Genomic DNA, 18,121 nt, shown 5'->3' on the forward strand with positions numbered 1-18,121 from the left:
TTCTTCATGAACTTATCATCAACTCCTCCTTCCTCTCCTGTGTTCCATTTAAAAAACAAACATATACAAGAGCAGGGTTGCTGATTAAAAGAAAAAGAACAAAGAAGCATGACTGCACTAATGAGCCATTCATTATCTGCAGTTTGTTATAATGGCAGAAAGTTGTTCAGAAGAAGAAAGGACTGTCTTGGATTATTTGAAGTTTGAATTTTAACTGGAGATCATTAAAAGTCAAATTACATTTAGCAAGGTCAAGGCTGTTTAGTTCATTTATGTGGACTTCTAACTTTAGCTTTTGGGAAGGAAAACAATTCATCTTAGTACCAATGAGTTTACAGAACAAAGAAACCATTATTACTTCAGTGTTGTTTGTATGTCTATAATTATGGTGAAGGTAAAGGTATTTCTAAGATAGCCTATTATAGCTATCTATTGTGCAAGAAATGTACATCTGGATACAAACAGTCATAGCATCCTGGATGATTATGCCACAGACAATGTACTTCTGCACAGTACTAAAATTTCAACTAAAATACATTCTGGCTTCCAAATTTATTCTATTTTGTTTCCAAAACTTGTTACCTTCATCTCATTATAAACACACTTTCTGATGTGGAATACACAATATAACAATAACCAGACAATCTACAATAAAATGATAAAAGTAGAGAAGAGTCCATAGGTTATCAAATTCAACCACAGCCCTGGTGAATAACTATGTCTTTAGTTGATGGTATCCCTTGATGATTTGTTATAGCAAATTTCAAAAATTAAATTTCATAAGCCATATATTGAAAAATAATAATATATCATGTGTTTTCTATTATATGACATTTATCAGTTACTGTTGGCTGAACAAAACACTACTGCTTTTATAAGACTTAAAAGACCCTGACTGCTGCCTCACCATAGAATTAATGCAGTCTGATACTGCTTTAACTGTCATGGCTCCATCCTATGAAATCCTGAGATTTGTTGTTTGATGTGGCACCAGAGCTAGCTGACAGAGTAGGCTAAATATCTCACAGAACTACAAATCCCAGAAAGCCACATCATTTAGCCAGGGCAGCTGAAGCAGTATCAAACCGCATTAATTCTGTTTAGATGCAGCCCATGTCAGTTATCAGATCCTTAATATTAAATACAGTATGCCAACTATCAAATAAATATGGTAAATTGCTAATCACTGCTAATATTCCTCTGCAATGCTGGTCTCAGGGGAAAGCTGATTGTGTTTTAAGATACATTCTCAGTTCACAATGGTGAGATCAGAATCTGGCAAAGTTACTTTTGTGGACTTGTTGGGTCAGCATACTAGCTGGAGGACTGTATGAATTTCAGACAAAAATGTAATTTTTCCATGCTTAGGGTAAGTCCTGATACTGGACCATGGAAACAGTAAACCTTGAAATGCAACACCAAATATAACCCCCAATCCACTTGTACAGTACTCTGTCTTCCAGAGCCCACATTGCAAAACAGAGCAGTGGCCTCTGCCTGCACTGACATCCCTAGAGACAATCATAATGGATGACAAGAACAAAGAAGTCCAACATCTTGACAAATGTAGGCCTGTGACCTCAATATATGAATTTCCCCCTCTTCTCATGTATAATTTTTAATACCTTTATCTGATGAAAAAGCAGGTGGAACATGACATATTTTGAGCATTACCATATAAAGGTGTCACTGTTTCATGAATTTTGGATGTATCTTGCTGTATGGCCAATATGGCTAACCCTGTTTTTTATGAACATCATTAGTTATTAAAATTTATCTTTAGAAGACCATGTCTCATTAACCAACTTTCTGTTGAGGGACAACTTAATCAGTGAAGGACTATATCCCAGGTAGCATTCTTTCTCTCCCCTACCTTCTTTCTGGGACTGTAGTCATATTACCACAGCATGAATTGTTACACTTGTGATACCTATACTAAAGCAATGCCCTCTCATCCAATCAAACATATTTTTAATTGTTGGCAGACAAGGAGGAATGGGACTAGCCTTAGAAATGTTTCTACCTAAAGCAGAGCATCAAATGGTGCATCTCCCCACTCAAAGAGCATAATGCTCAAAGCAAGCCAAACTATTTTGTGTATAGGAGGCTGCAAATTTCACAAACGGTTTCCCCTATCACTGGCAGTAACAAGCCATCTTGTAGCCCATCTTGAGAAAAATGGAGATATAAATTCATTAAATAAATATATTTAAATCTATTTGCTGCCTTTTCAGCAAATAGTTTTTAATATATTTTTGCTGACACTCAAAGCCAGCAATTTGAGCAGGCTGCCTCGCTCTGCCTAAGAGCAGGGCTGATAATGTGGAAAATGAAAAGTTGCAGAATGTGTGGTGGTTGTTTTGTTGGTTGTTGTGGTTGTAGGCTGATACCTGCAAAAAATGGATAAATAGGATCTGTTATTTTGTTGTTCTGTACCTTCAAGTTGTTTATGGTGACCCTATCATAGGATTTTCGTTGCAAGGCTGATTCAGAAGGGGCATGCCATTACCTTTCTCTGAAGGTGAGAGAATATTACTTGCTCAAGGTCAGTACTAAAAGCTGGGGGAGGCACTGACATCCTTTAGGTCTAATTCAGCCTCCTGGACTTCCCAATTTGGTCCACCAAAATTCTCTTAAAATTACCCATTGTCAAAGGGGCTCCAGAGGGAGAAAAGGCAAAGTCAGAGCAAAGCAAAGCCCTTGCTCTCTCACATATGGAGAAGGCAGGAAGGAACAAAGCACATTCAATTAGGTTTTGGAGAACAACCTAAGTCCTGAAGTTGAGACTTTGGTGAGAGGGGAGCAAAATGGTCCTAACTTTGTCTCTCTCTCCCCTTCCACCTTATTTATTCACTGGAAAAGTCATGGAGCCAGTGATATTGAGGACCATGCCTGACGTTATCCTGCTGTTGGAGTGGGGATCATCCCCACATTCATTCTCCACCTCTATACTACATTAATGGTTGCTTCCTATTTATGGTAACTCTAGTGTAGGGTTCACTTGCAAGATTTTTTTCACAGAGGTTTTGTCATTGCCTTCCTCTGAAACTGACCTTAGGCAAGTCATCCAGTGGGTTTCCATCCATGGCTAAGCGGGGATTCAAAAACTGGTCTTGCAGAATCCTAGTCTGACATTCAAACCACTATACCACCCTGGCTCTGTACAGAAATGTATAAAGAGTGCTATTAATGCATTATCCTCCTCCTGAACAATACCTGAACAGATGAAACACAAGAATGTTTTAAGGAATTAAGAAGTACCAGCCTACTGATACCCGAAAATACGTAGCATTATTCTAATTACATCAACTGAGAATCTGGTCCTGTGAATCAATGTTTTGCTGTATAGCTTTCTGCAAAACAAGCCACTGTTTTTACAACATAACAAAAGCAACATATGTATGATTGCTATTTTTGCAAATACTGCTTTCAGAGTGTCTCTCAATTGCTAAGGCTGTCAAACCATCTTGTCAATTTCTACAATCACTATTCTGCCTTTAATGCCTTTCTTTTGTTCCCCTTTTTGTTGCACAAACTACTTATGGTTTATCTAAAAAAAATGAGATATCAAAACTCCTTTGAATATTGCCTGTTTGTTTATTTTTATTATTATTATTCAGGATCTACTTGGTGACCATAGATGCCTTTTGTGAGAAGGGAGATGTCTTGTCCTTGATTCAGCTTGTGGTCCAAACACTAATCTAGAAGCTGGAGTCAATGAAGGACTCTGAAGGTCCATCCAGGAACAAATGGCCCCATGCACCGCCGCAATCACACGCCCCATTATTTTCTATGGGGCTTGTGTATACACTCTTTTCCCCATATGCCGGGGTCCAGAAGGGGTCCCCTGTACATGGGGAGGGCAGACTGCACAATTTTAAAATGCTATTCTTTACTTTCCCATTCCTAGAGAGTAAGTAAAATAGTATTTTTAAAAGAATTAAATGCTACAAGTTACTGGAGGGTAGTATAAAATGCAGTCTTCTTTCATGTTTACATTACTGTCTCTTCAACACCTACAACAGACAGGCAATACTACAAGGTAACATTTGAACCAGATATGGTTCCAGCCACATATGGAACTACAAAGCCCAGCATCCCATGTGATGGTAAGACAGAGGTGATATCACTCAGGTTCCTTAGATCAAAGAGACAGGAATATTGACTGAATTAAGGTGTGTGTGTGTGTGTGGGGGGGGGGGGGGGGAGGGTGGTTTTTCCACTTTCATGGGGGTCCTGCAGCCCTAACCCCTGCATATGTGGAGGGCCAAAATTATAAAAATATAGTTTTATATGTCCAATATTAGCAGAGGAATACTAACGGCAAGTTAGTAGTTATTGTACAGTTTGCCCTCTGTATCCACAAATTATTTATACAGGAATTCAAGCGTTCATGGCTTGAAAATATTCCAAATGAACAAATAAACAAATATAACGAAACCTTGATTTGCCATTTTAGATCAGGGACACCATTTTATTATCCATTGTATTTAATGGGACTTGAACATCCACAGATTTTCATATCCATGGTGGTGGTGGTCCTGGAACCAAACCCCAGCAGACACCAAGGTCTCACTGCAATCTGTAAGCTAGTTATTTGTAACAATTGAAGTCACTTTGCTTCATATTCTCTTATGGTTGTGGCTGCTCTCATTCTTGTGGAAGGAGGGAATAGACATACATGGAAACTACAATTCAAATAATAAGGAAAGACAGCATGAATACTCAAATCCAGTTTGGGATGGGAAATTTCCCAAGTCCAAGACCAATGCACTGTCTAACAGCCCACACCAGTTGCCATCTGTTCCTTGAGTAGTATAGGTTCCCAGACTTCCAAGAAGCAGAGCCGACACTATCATTTAATTGGCATGTAATCTTTTCTAAAAGGTCTGAACAGGCAGAGATTTTAATTCAACTTTTCCTAGGAACTTTCCCCAAATATTAATCGTCACAACAGATAAAGGAAGTTTTGTAGACAACGTGATTTTGACAAAACCATTGATAAGACATTCGTGGAAGATAAATGGTAATAGTTAATAGAACCAAGGGATAGGGAGGTTAATAGGATGTTGGGAGGTAAACTAGCTCACAGGCCTGGGCTGTAAAAGATGGAGTCTTAAACTGAATCAGAATTTATTGATTTATTATTAAAATGGTAAGAGCTTGCACAAACAAATTGTGGCAGTTTAGTCATGATGAATATTCACACACCAAATCATTAATTCTGTGTCTACTGTGAAGCATCATAGATCTGATGAAAAAGAAGACTACTATGAATTAAATTTGCCCCCTAGGCCTAACCTTAATGGTCGTCATAGTTGGATACCAGCTGGGCTCTCATGCCAGCTGTAAAGCTCACTGGCTATTGACTCCCTGGGCCCTTGAGAGGTTGTTGGATTCCAGTCCCCAACAGCCCCATACAGCTTGTGAGATAATGGGAATAGTAGTTAATATTTGGAGGGCCACAGGGTCCCTAGCTCTAAACTACTACAACTGGCAAGTTTCTCTTCATTTTCTCGCTGCAGCTCTGCTACATTGAGAACAACTAGTGTGATGGAGTCCTTTCTCCTGCCCAAAATTCATGAGAGCCCAACACAGCGCAACAAGCTAAGCAAAAAGAGTATTCTGTTTGTCAAGGCAAACAGTTTTGCTCCTTACCTGGCCAGGAATAGTAGAAATGTGAAATAAGAAAAAGGCTAGGACTAGGAAGGTGTCAAAGTAGTTTTTGTCCTCCCTAACAGGAACAGATTCCTTCTTGGCTTTGCATTTCACAGGCAATTCATTACATGCATGTTTATGTCTACTTATGAATATTTTTGCTTACACAACCATGTCTGTCAGTGTTTGTTTGAATGTTGGAGGAATTAGGGGGAAATTATTTGACACTATCCCCAAGCCTGGAGCTGGCCCCATTTGTCACAGAAACTTAGATGGTTATTGCTATTGCTTAAAAGGAGGCAATGAATCAACAGCAGTATTTGTTCTGAACAACTCACTGGTTTAACTCACAAATGATGCAGTATTTTCAGCAGTACTGAAAAATGCTGGGTGGCATTATGTTATAGCATTAAAACTAATGCAGTGCTGAGCATTTGAGATGGGTTTAGCAGTTTATGAAAAATAGGGAGGAAAGCGATAAAAATGATGAGAAGGGAGAGAAGAGAATTTGGTTGAAACGTCTCATTAGGTAAGGGGAGGTTTTGGTCTCAGTGCATGGGAGACAGGTTAAAATATTTTTAACCCCCCCCCCATAACTAGATATACACATACATAAGACATTGTGACCAAGCTCACTCTCCCTATGATAGAGGGAAGAATACATACTATTTTTGCAGAGACTGAAAAATTTCATTCATGCAGGGAATGGGGTGCTATGCAACACTAATCTACACTGACTTCAGAACTTACAGCTACAGCTGTGACTGATGCAGAAAATAGAAGAAAAAGACATTTTCTACAGAAAACTGATCAGTCATAACTTTGACTACACCCATTAGCTAAACACACTGCAAGATGGCAACAACCTTATTTCACACATAGAATAGTGATGGAATATTATTTATTTTGTTTATTTGTGTCCTGTCTTTTACCCAGCCCCAGGACTCAAGGTGGCTTACAGATGCGGAAACAGAAACACATAAAAGTACACATTACACAGAAATTAAAATAATTTAAACTATAATTTAAAAGCAATGATTATTAAAAAGAAAAACAGTAAACCAGCACATTAATAAAGGCACTTTTTCATGATCAGTCAGTCCTGAAAGGCCTTCCAAAACAAAGACATTCTAAGATCTTTCTAACAAAGAAAGATCTCAGATTCTACAGCTACTGGAGGGACTCTGGATTATGAACCTAATCTGGTCCATGAAGGATCAGAATCCAACTCACCTTGGAAGCTCATAACCCTCTTTTCCTCTCAGAATCATAGAGCTGGAGGAGACCACAAGAACCATCCAGTCTAACCTCCTGCCATGCAGGAAGACACAATCAAAGCACTGCTGAAAGATAGCCATCCAGCCTCTGTTTAAAGACCTCCAAAGAAGGAGACTCCACCACTCCCCAAGGGTGTGTGTTCTGCTATTAAACAGCTCTTACTGTCAAGGAAGTTCTTCCTAACGTTGAGCTGGAATCTCTTTTCTTGTAGTTTGCATCCATTGGTCCATGTCTTAGTTGCTGGAGCAGCAGAAAACAAGCTTGCTTCATCCGCAATATGACACCCCTTCAAATATTTAAACAGGGCTATCATATCACCTCTTAACCATCTCTTCTCCAGGCTAAACATACCCAGCTCCCTAACCGTGCCTCATAGGGCATGGTTTCCAGACCTCTCCCTGCACCCTCATCCCTGCAGAGAGAGGACATTTCTTTGTTTGAAAGCTGGGGATCTAGGTTGCTTAGTAGGCCTCATACATAGCTTTCCAGATGTTGGACTACCTTCCCTTAACCTATTATTTAGTCTGACCATGGTCAGTTAGATTTTAAAAATATAACTGGAGATAGCTTGAAAGAACATTATGAAAAATGGAAGATGTTCTAATTCAATATCTTATCATAAAATCTCACAAATCTCCTCTCAATTTTACTTGGCTACTTAAGTGGATTAGAAATCTTAAAAAATACACGTATCAAACACCAAATGCAGACCTTTTCTGTGTTGTCACATTCCTTCACTGTTCTTGAAGTTAATTCATTCTGTAGAAAATATTATAACCTACTGAGATTTGAAGCAAAAGAGTTCACTGGCTTGGATATCTCTGGAAAAAATGGTGCTGAAACTATAAGATTGATACGATTACTTATCACAATAATGCTGTTCTGCTACTGATAATGTGACAGACTGCAATCTATGGAAAGGGACAAAATATTGTCCATTACTATGTCTAGAATATTGTTTATGCCACACAGCAGTAGGCAAGCCAATGGAATCAAAAAGACATAACACTGCACCTGCACTTTATAAATGGCCTTCTGGGCATTAATTATTTCAAAGCAGGTTTTTTTTTAAAAAAGGAAAAGAAAAGAATTGGTTTCAAGAGAGAAATACAGAGCCAGGTTTTTCAAGTGCTAGTGTCCAAATTGTCCTCTTTAATTACAGTTAAGAGGAAGTAGGTCAAGCTCTTTAGATATTTAACTGCTAGTCTTGAATATCTTAACAGGTAGCTAAGTTGTCCTAATAGGACTAATTATGCTCAGAATAATTGCAGGTGTGAAATCAAAGCCTTGGTTAAACCTGATTCTTGAAGCACATATTTTGCTGCTTAATATGCAGTTTTCTGAGCACTACAATGATAACAGAAAATACACCTGAATAATATATGCAGTGGTGATATATTCATTGGTACATAAATTTACACTGGAAGTTCAATGACGCAGAAGACTAAATCGAATTCTAAGTAGGGATGTAATTCCTCACTAAGTTTCTTCTTGAAGGTAGCAATGAGTAAATCCAGCAATTTTTTCCCTGTAGAAGGAAGCCTTTAAAAACCATAATTAGGATTCATCATGGCAAAATTCAGATTATTTTGCATAGAAAACAGCATTTTAAAAAATATTAATTTCTGCCTAGAAAAGGCTGTTTTATGCACAAAACAACCATGTGCAAATTTTGCACAGAATCAATCTGAACTGTGAAGATTATCAACAATCTGGGATTCTTCTTGTCAGGTTATTCAGCACTAAAAACCATATTTTTACGATGTTCCAAGTGTTTTAAAATATTGTTTTCATCACTAATTCTGATTAAACATTCGTATAATGTAAAGAAGTACAGTATACTATTAAATTGCTAGTAGAAGGTGCAACTGAAAATTGTAGGAATACATTGGTGCTTTCTGCACTGCCATTTTAAAAAAGGGGCGTCTCTTATAGACGCCCCTGGGCCTAGTACGGACTCCGTCCATACAAGATGGCGCCGGCCCTTCTACATGGCCGGCGCCATCTTTGCGTATCGGACGCTGAGCGTCCGTACGCGTCGCGTCGCTTGTGACGTAGCGAGTGCGCCCATTTTGGAGCTTCTTTTTTGGTCTGCGCGGGAGTCGGGCCGTGTGAAGGCTCCGGCTCCCCCGCGGACCTACTGGCGGCGGCGGCAGAGCGCCGCAAAGCGGAGGTTTGTACCCCGCCTTAGTATCTATGGCATGGTACAGACCGCCCAGAAAGGGCGGTCTGCTGGTGACTACTTTCCCACTGGCAGGAAGCCACAGTGGACAAACCGCATGGCTTCCCGCCAGCAGGAACAGAACCCGCAAAAAGTGGGTTCTTTCTATGCAGCAGCTGCAGTGTAACCAGTGTGCCACTGGTGCACTGGTTACACAAGCACTGCGCAGTGCCATGCAGATGCCATGTGGCGCGTGCGCAACAATGGTGGTGCCCATGTAAACAGGGCACTGCCATTGTTATGCCTTCATCACGTGCGAGGGTTGCGGGGTGTGTGGGCACTCTGCCCCCAGGCAACCCTAGCACGTGACAAGGGCGTCACGTATGGCCGGTATGTACTGGGCCTTCATTAAGCAGAATGAAGCAGGGCTAGTGCAACATGCACCTTTGGTGGAAACAGGAGAAATGACTGAATGCTCTTGTAAAGTAAGAAATAAAAATGTGAAGTTGAAGGCTTTCATGGCCAGCATCCATAGTTTTTGTGGGTATTTCGGGCTATGTGGCCATGTTCTAGCAGAAAGAAAAACTTATTGTCTCAGGAAATTCATGTTAGGATAGGAAAAGAGATGGACAAAAGAAGTTGACCTAAACTTGGCTACAAGAGTCCCTAAAAGTTGGCTCTCATGTGTGGGTGTAAGGTAGCATCAGTTATTGAGGTTGAAGACTCATGGATGCTCCTTCTTGGGAAGAAGAAAACAAAGAGACCAAGGGGCTGTGCAGATTGGCCATTAAGGCCGGCCCAGGGGTAGAATCGGGGTATGCCCCAACTCCGGCCCTGGCCAGCATGACACCACATGCCGCTCCACATGGCATCACAGCGCTCCTGTGGCGCTGCGTCCACATGACACAGTGCCAAAAGAGTGTGGAAAAGCCACCACTGGCGGCTGTCGCACCCTTGGGGGGGGCAAAAAGGACCTGCTTTTTGTAGTTCCTTTTTGCATCATGGAAAGGCCAGATCAGGACCACAGCATGTGGTTGCCGCAGCCTCAATCTGGCAAAGATGGAGGTGGCTGTAGGCCACCCCTTCAGCACCGATCTGCACAACCCCTAACTTAAGAAAAGGGGGAAGTGATGTCTGCAGATAAGGAGAAAGCAAAAGACTTGAGCACACAGACTAAAGAAAGCTACAGACATCTGATAAGAAAAGCTGTGCCGTATAGCATTTCCCCAGAACTTTATATATTTTTCAATGGCTACAGAAAGTGATTGACAAGCATCCTGGTGTCAGGATCATTTGTGTTTACAGACTTATTACTTCTGAATGCCACCCAATAAATTATTAATTAGATCTTTTAGAATCAAGACAATATTTATCTTCTCCTCTCCTCAGTTCTAAAGGTTATGATCTCATTATATAACGTTCCTGAAAACAAAGGTCTCAGATATTCTTGATATGTTTTATTTTATGAGTAAATTAGGATAATTGTGGAGAATTGCGGAATCCTCATTCTATGACATCTCTCTAGGAGGGCATAGCTTTTTCATATGCATAAGGAAAGTTTAGGTGTAGGTCATAAAGTTAAACATAAGCATCATTCTATATATCTTAAAATTTTAACTGGGCAAGATTTGTCCTTTGATGTATCATTAATTCTGGCCATCAAAGTTACTGTGCCAAGAGAGAAGCAGGGAAGATTTAATACAGGTTAGCTATACCTTATCCAAAAATCCAAAGTATGAAATACTCCAAAATACAACTTTTTTGATGGATTGCTGAGTCAGTGACACCTTTCTTTTTTTAATTAAAATTTATTAATACATTCTAAAACAAAACATGACAACAAACATTACACCAAAACAACAATAAATAAAGTCAATAACCCAGATAAGACCCTGAAAATTATAGATAAAAGGTATATTTAGGGATCCTGAAAGACATCTTTCCATAAAAAATTAGCTAAAATTGGGGGATGTCTAGAGACTAAATCTTGCTGGATGTATTCAATGAATGGGTGCCAAATCTTATGAAAGGTCAATCCAGAGTGTAAGCCTCTCACTCTGTTGTTATTATCTGCCATTTAGGTGTCACTGAGACATTGACACCTTTCTTCTCTCATGATTCAAAGTAAACAAACTTTAATAATTTTAGTCATGAAACAATGTTTGTTTACTTTGAATCATGTAAGAGGAAAGGTGTCACTGTCTCAGCAACCCATCAAAAATTTTATATTGTATAAAATTGCCTTCAGGATATTATATAAGGTGTATAGGAAACATAAATGAATTTTATGTTTAGATTTGCATTTCATCTCCAATATATCTCATTAGATGCCAGCCACAGATACTGGTGAAATGTCAGAAACAAACTCTTCTAGAACATGGCCACATAGCCCGAATCCTCCCCCCCCCCCAAAAAAAAACACCCTACATTTCTGGAGTGCTGCAAAATTGTCTCTCTCTCTCTCTCTCTGTGTTTGTGTGTGTGTGTATTTCATAGGGTTTTCATGGGCAAGGAATACACAAAGGTGGTTTGCCAGTTCCTTCCTCTGAAATATAGCCCACAGCACTGGGTATCTCTTGGTGGTCTTACTATCTTTGAATTTCTAACATTGCAGTAATTTAAATCTTTAGCTGAGCACTCACAAATACAGCTTAGGCACCCAAAACTAAGCGACAGGCAAAGTTACGAAGAGAATGTGAATACAACAAATATCAGAGATCTAGGTGTGGACCATTTTCGATGTCTCATTCTCTGCAGTGCTAGAAATTGTGGGACTGATGGTAAAATCCATTTTGGAAGGAGGCAGTATTCCTATTTGGTGAGAAATACTCACAATTTGCTCCTCTAATAGCTATGCCACTGGAAATGAATACAAGATAATGGCGTTTCCAACTGATTCTTTCAGAGAATAAGGGGACACACCTCATGTATAGTCAATGCTCCCCTTCCCACATTATATATTTCACTTGGTTCTAACCTATTCAGTTCGCAAAAGGCTTCAATGAGTACAGGATCAATAAGGGGCAGGTGGCTTACCATTTTCTATGTCCCTTTGCCCACCACAGAAACTCCTATTTTAGGGAGTGGAAAAGAAACCAAATGGCCATTCTCCCCACACACTTTTAGTTAAAAATGAAATTGTCCTTTGCAAGACACTGTCATAAACCAAATCAAGAGAAAAACGAATAGAGAGCTTTCCATTTTGTTTTATAAGTGAGACATAGATAGCCAAAGCAGATTTCAATGGACTTTAAAAGATTTTTTAAAAGCAGGAACTTGTTTTATCATTTCTGTTTCAAGATTATATCAGTGATATCTCAAACAGGAAATAGCACAGAGACCTTAGCCAGCAGCAGTGCATGAAAAAGGAGATTTTGTCAGGCATCAATTTTGGATTTAAAAAAAATGAATACGAAGGAATAAGAATAAGCTCACATCAAACACCTGTCATATATATCCATGCTTTCAGAGTAATAAATATAGTCATCTCTCTTATTTTAATCTTTTATGATTAATGACAAACCTAAATTAGAGATGGGCACCCTTTTATACCAAAAAATTAACAGAAATGCAGTTTTTTGAAAAGTGGGGTGTATATTGTTCAGCAAACAATTCTACCAGATGTCTTCATATTTACATTTCCTTAAGAATCCCTCTCTGCCTTTGTTCATCTCTATTTCAGATATCTTCGCCAATGTGTCTTCTCATTTATGAGCATCTACCCCCTTCTCTCTGAAGTTACAGGGAAGGGCAGTCATTGGATCCATGCCATGAGGGACAGCAAATCCAAATTGGATTTTGCTAGTGTTCCTCCAAGTTCAGAAAGAGATCAGCCTTAGGAATATGGTCTCATTTAACTTGGGGCAGTTGCCAAAGTAACCACAGTGTATTCACCACTCAGCCTTATCTATAGCTTCATATAGATTTACAGAATTACAGTGCACTTTGGCACCACTTTAACTGCCATGGCTCAATGCAATGGGATTCTGGGAATTGTACTTTGGTGAGACATTAAGTCTTCACTGTCAGAGAGCTCTGGTACCTCACCAAGCTAAAAATCCCAGGATTCCACAGAACGGAGCCATGACAGTAAAAGGTAAAGGCATTCTCCATTGTCAGGTTTGTGTCTGACCATAGGGGGTGGTGTTCATCTCCATTACTAAGATGAAGAGCCAGCGTTGTCAGAGACTATTCTGTGATCATGTGGCCAGCATGACTGCACAGAACGCTGACTACCTTCCCACTGGAGTGGTACCTATTTATCTACTTGCATTTGCATGCTTTCGAACTGCTAGGGTGGCAGAAGCTGGGACTAATGATGGGAGCTCCTGCCACCCGGGTCTTGAACTGCCAACCTGCCAATCTTGCAATCAACAGAGTCAGCGTCTTAACCACCGCATCCCAAAAGAGGTGCCAAACTGCATTCATTCTGCAGTGTGGCAGCAGCCTAGGTGGCCTTATCTAGAGACTGATTACATTGTTGAATAACTGCCATACTTACTTCACCATTGCCTGTAACCCCTACAACAAGAGGCCAGTGGTACAGCCATGTTTGTCCACTTCTAGGGGGCTTCTTTTAAAGGGGGCAGAATGTCTTTCAAAAATGGCCGGGAAGGCACACTTTACCTACCCCAACTAAATATATCACACTAAGCCGTGAAGGTATCTGAGGTAGAAGCATTCTAATTTTTATGTGGGAAACTATCCTAATATGCTCACTTTAAAAAATTGGTTTTTTTCTTCATGTGTCCAAAGTGTACCTGGTTCAGAAACTACATTTGGAATCCCACAGGCTTTTCAAAGGCTCACAGTCTCAGGACCTGGGAAATCCAATGTCAATCATTTTATTTACTTCCTGGAGTTTCTGCCCATGTACTGCAGTTTCTTCATTGTCAAGAGGCTGTAATTGCCATGTTTTGGAAACACTGGGCCTGTGGCAATGAACTGAAGAAAAAGATCCTGTCAGGCTGAAAGTACATGTTAGTCTGCAAAAGTCACCCAAGCAGAGAGCGAGAGAGAGCACAAGCGTGATGTCTCAGAATGCCCTCATCCTGCCATGGGTAGTAGCTATTCCATGCTTCCCACTGCCTTCAAACTGCCAGTTCTTGAAAACAGAACAGTCCTTTGAGAGCCAGGGTTATTCTGCAGTTGTTTTATCTCTTTGATTCAACCTCTCCAGAGAAATGCAAGCTATTAGAACCATTAATAGACACCACTTACACAGTCCTTTCATCTTCAAAGTATTTTAGATGCATACTAATTGACCCAAATCCATTGTAGTAATTAATCTGACCCATCATTTGCAATGCATATGGGAGTTTTAATAACAATTTTCATGACATAAGGGGCAGGGTTTTTTCCCTCACTGTAATAGATAGGAATTTGGGCCATCCAACTGAAGGAGTTTTCCTTTAGCCCAGAGGTGGGAATCATGCCCTTCCAGATATACTTGGATTGCAATTCCCAGTATTCCTCAACATTGGATAAGCTGTTTTAGGCTGCTGGGACTTGCTGTCCAACAACATCTGGAGTCTGCATGATTCCCACATATGCTCTACTTTTTGACTCACTGTGTATCTCTTTTGTTCATAAATTAAAGCTTGGGCTACATAAATTGTAGAAGGATGTTTTCTGCTTGGATTAGATGAAAAGAGCTCCACATTTAGTAATAACTAATTTTCATGTGAAAAGAAAGACAAGGATCCATTGGCATAACTGCTCATCCAGTACAGTTCCTCTTGGGCTACCTACAAATTCAATGTGAAATCCAAAGAACTCAAGTGAAGAGAAGGGATCTCTCATAACATCCTGCACATTGGAGTTCACAGAAAAAGTCTCTTTCCATACACAATGTGGAGGCATGAGGTAAATCCCAGATCAGGAGAGTGTTGTTGAAAACTGCATAGTTTTCACAGATATTCTCATATTGGAAAGAAAACTGATTTAACAATTAATTAATAATTTATCTCCCCAGCTGGAATAAAGTTGTTCATCCCTGTAACTTGTGCTGGGCAGACTCTCTGGCCAGTTCAGATTTGTTGAAGCCCAAACAAAGGGAAGAACTAGATTTGTCACCAGACACTGTTGTTATCAATATACAGTTGACCCTCTGCATTTTCAGGTTTAACATTCACAGATCTGATTACTCACAGCAGGTAGCTGGCTGAGTAAGCAGGTGAATGGGGAAGGCAGGGGAGGCCCCCACTATCACCCTCCCACACTGGGTGACACAAGGCCTGTGGCACCACTGGCCATACATATTTGAGTTTTCCCCACTTTTGTGAAGGTCTTGAGCACCTAACCCCCAAGAATGTGGAAGGCAGACTGTAATATGATGGTGTGTTCTTAACTTTACATTTCAGGTATACCTCAGTTAATGAAGTAAATGTGTTCCTGGGCATGACTTCTTTAACAGAAAATTTGGTACCAGAGGGAAAAATGACATTGAAAGAATAGGGATAGGTTACTGAACCACTAAAAGAAGAGTAACTTCAACATGTTTTGGCAATTGTTTCCCCTGAAAGCAATATGCCTATGGGAAATAAAACAACTAGGTCAGGTCAACCTTGCATCAGTAAAGAAAAACCTATTAAACCTTCCAGAGACCCCTTGAAAAATTTGTCGAAAATGCCTCCAAGACATTCCCCTTCCCCTTCTTTCACTAGCCTTCACTTTTCTTATGATTTCAAGTTTGATGGTGAAATTTAGAGATATGTGCTTTTTCAATATACTGAGGTAGGGGGAGATGATGAAGCAGGTTTATTGGCTCTCCTTCTTCTCTGTTTTGCTCTTCAAACATATTCAGTAAGGGATTTTGGAGGCAGCTGCTGCTTACCTTGCCTGTTGTACGCAGGCATAATTGGCTAGATTAGGATCAGCTAAAGTAGAATCTCACTCTTACCCAGCCAAAGCTTGATTGCATTGTTAACTGTGGACATACTTCTGCAAATTGACACTAAAAGTATGTGTTTTTGCAGCCCTTCACCACCATCTTCCTAATGCAGATGCTGCTAAAAAAACTTCTAGTCAGAAAGAAGATTAGAAGGGGGGAGGGAGAGAACTAGGAGGCCATAAAAAGATTTTGTAAAAAGTGATTTCTTTGTCAGAGGCTTTGTGAACTGAGGTGTGCCTGTATATAGGTGGAGAGGGGACATGTGTTCCACTTTACAGATGAAGACTAGCTGCAGGCCTAACAGATGACTCTTCTCTGTTTGAAGCATTCTATGCTGAAAAGACTGTCCAGTCCAATTCTGGTTTAAAGATAAAGAACCTTAAGCCGGAAGAGCAGGAGCCTTGAAATTGCTTGTCAGCAATTAGGACCTGGACAGGAGACTGAGCAGTAAGTACATAGGCTGTCTGGTCCACGCCTTCCACACTGTGGTAAGATATATAGATTTCTATTTTAACTAAAGGAATTAATCCTAAGTATGCACATATACATATCAGGGTATTAACATTTTATGGAAATCTGTGTCTTTTTGTCTCTCTTTTTATAACTTGTACATGGTCATACAACTTACAGGAAAAGAGGCTGGAACTTGTTGTTGTTAGCTGCCCTTGAGTCAGTTCTGATTCATGGCGCCCCTGTGCATGAGACATCGCCAAGAATCCCTATCTTCCACTGCCTTGCCCAGATCCTGCAAGCCCTTGCCCATAACCTGCCTGATTGAGTCTATCCATCTGGTTTGTGGTCTTCCTCTCTTTCTTCTACTCACTGCCTTTCCTGGCATTATTGTTTTTTCTAGTTACCCGTGTCTTCTCATTATGTGGCCAAAGTAAGATAGTCTCAACTTGATCATCTTAGCTTCCAAGGAGAGCTCAGGTCTGATCTGTTCAAGAACCCGTTTTATTTATCACTGTTTTAAAAATAGTGATTTTAAATATAAGAATATACAATACTTATAAATGCAAAATCTCATGTTCACAGATATCACCAACCTTTAGTCTTCGATCCTGGTCTCCACTGCAGAGTGAATTTACAGACACCTTAAATGACTTCCAGGCTGGATTTAAATTATTCATCACCACCTAGTAAAGAAAATAAAGAAAACATAAACATAATTCAAAATCAACATGCTAACAATAATAATGGTATACAAATAACTAACAATAATAAGGTTATACAAATGAAGCCCTATTATAAAGTTTTTCACAAGTGAGTAGGGGAGAGCACACTGTCTGTAATAATAGTGGCATATTTTTGTTGCTGTGTTTGGGAAAGTATATATTCAACTAAGTCAGTTCATTTAATATAATTTGAGTGTGCCTCTTGTTAAGGAATGACTTTGACATACTGAGCATTTATTTTTGTAATTAGGCCCCTTTCTATGGCCCATTATCGTTAATGGGAGTCTTTTTGCCTTGGGGTTCAATGAGTCCAAAAACAAAGAAAACAAAATGGAATTAATAAAAAGTGTGTCTAGCCAATATGGCGTAGGGATTTTGAATGCTGGATTATGACCCTGGAGACCAGGGTTCCATTCCCAGATTGGTCATGAAACCCACTAGGTGACCTTAGGAAGTCACACTTTCTCAGCCTTAGAGGAAGGCAATGGCAAACCTCCTCTGAACAAACCTTGCCAAGAAACCCCTATGATATGTTCATCTCAGGGTCACCATAAGTCAGAAATGACTTGAAGGCACACAACAGCAGCAACAAATTGTTTAGGAAAGGGGCTGAAATGACAGCTTGAGCATCAAAAAAAGATATTTCTTTCTGGGCGTATTTAGCAGCATCAGTAGTCTGTGTTTGTGTGTGAGATTCTGTAGGCAGAAGTCGACTCCTCAAATAAGCTCACTGAAGAGAAAGCAAGTTCTGCAGTTCTGTGGAATCCTGAGTTACTGTTGGAAAAAATTTTAAAGCCATGAACAACACTGACCAAAAACATGTTGCAACCTGAGGTAAAGGACAGGATGATGTCTCACTGCATTCCCTGGTTCCTATCAGAATTATCAGAGTGAAAAATGAGTCTTATTGGATTCAGGACAATGTCTTTTACTGCACCTGCAGGAAGCACTCTGGCT

The 18,121-nt window shown here is 39.9% G+C and overlaps 1 protein-coding gene across 3 annotated transcripts in view; it reads right to left on the reverse strand.

Annotated features, from left to right (window-relative positions):
* Positions 1 to 18,121, reverse strand: part of CPNE4 (copine 4) — a 218,179-nt gene that overhangs the window by 53,252 nt on the left and 146,806 nt on the right. For all 3 annotated transcript variants that reach the window (XM_042477130.1, XM_042477128.1, XM_042477131.1), the window contains one exon: positions 17,036 to 17,125. In XM_042477130.1, coding sequence (XP_042333064.1) covers positions 17,036 to 17,125 — 90 coding nt within the window. The remainder of the gene's footprint in view (positions 1 to 17,035; positions 17,126 to 18,121) is intronic.

This window comes from Sceloporus undulatus, chromosome 6 (genome assembly GCF_019175285.1).
Source record: "Sceloporus undulatus isolate JIND9_A2432 ecotype Alabama chromosome 6, SceUnd_v1.1, whole genome shotgun sequence".
Classification (NCBI taxonomy): domain Eukaryota; kingdom Metazoa; phylum Chordata; class Lepidosauria; order Squamata; family Phrynosomatidae; genus Sceloporus; species Sceloporus undulatus.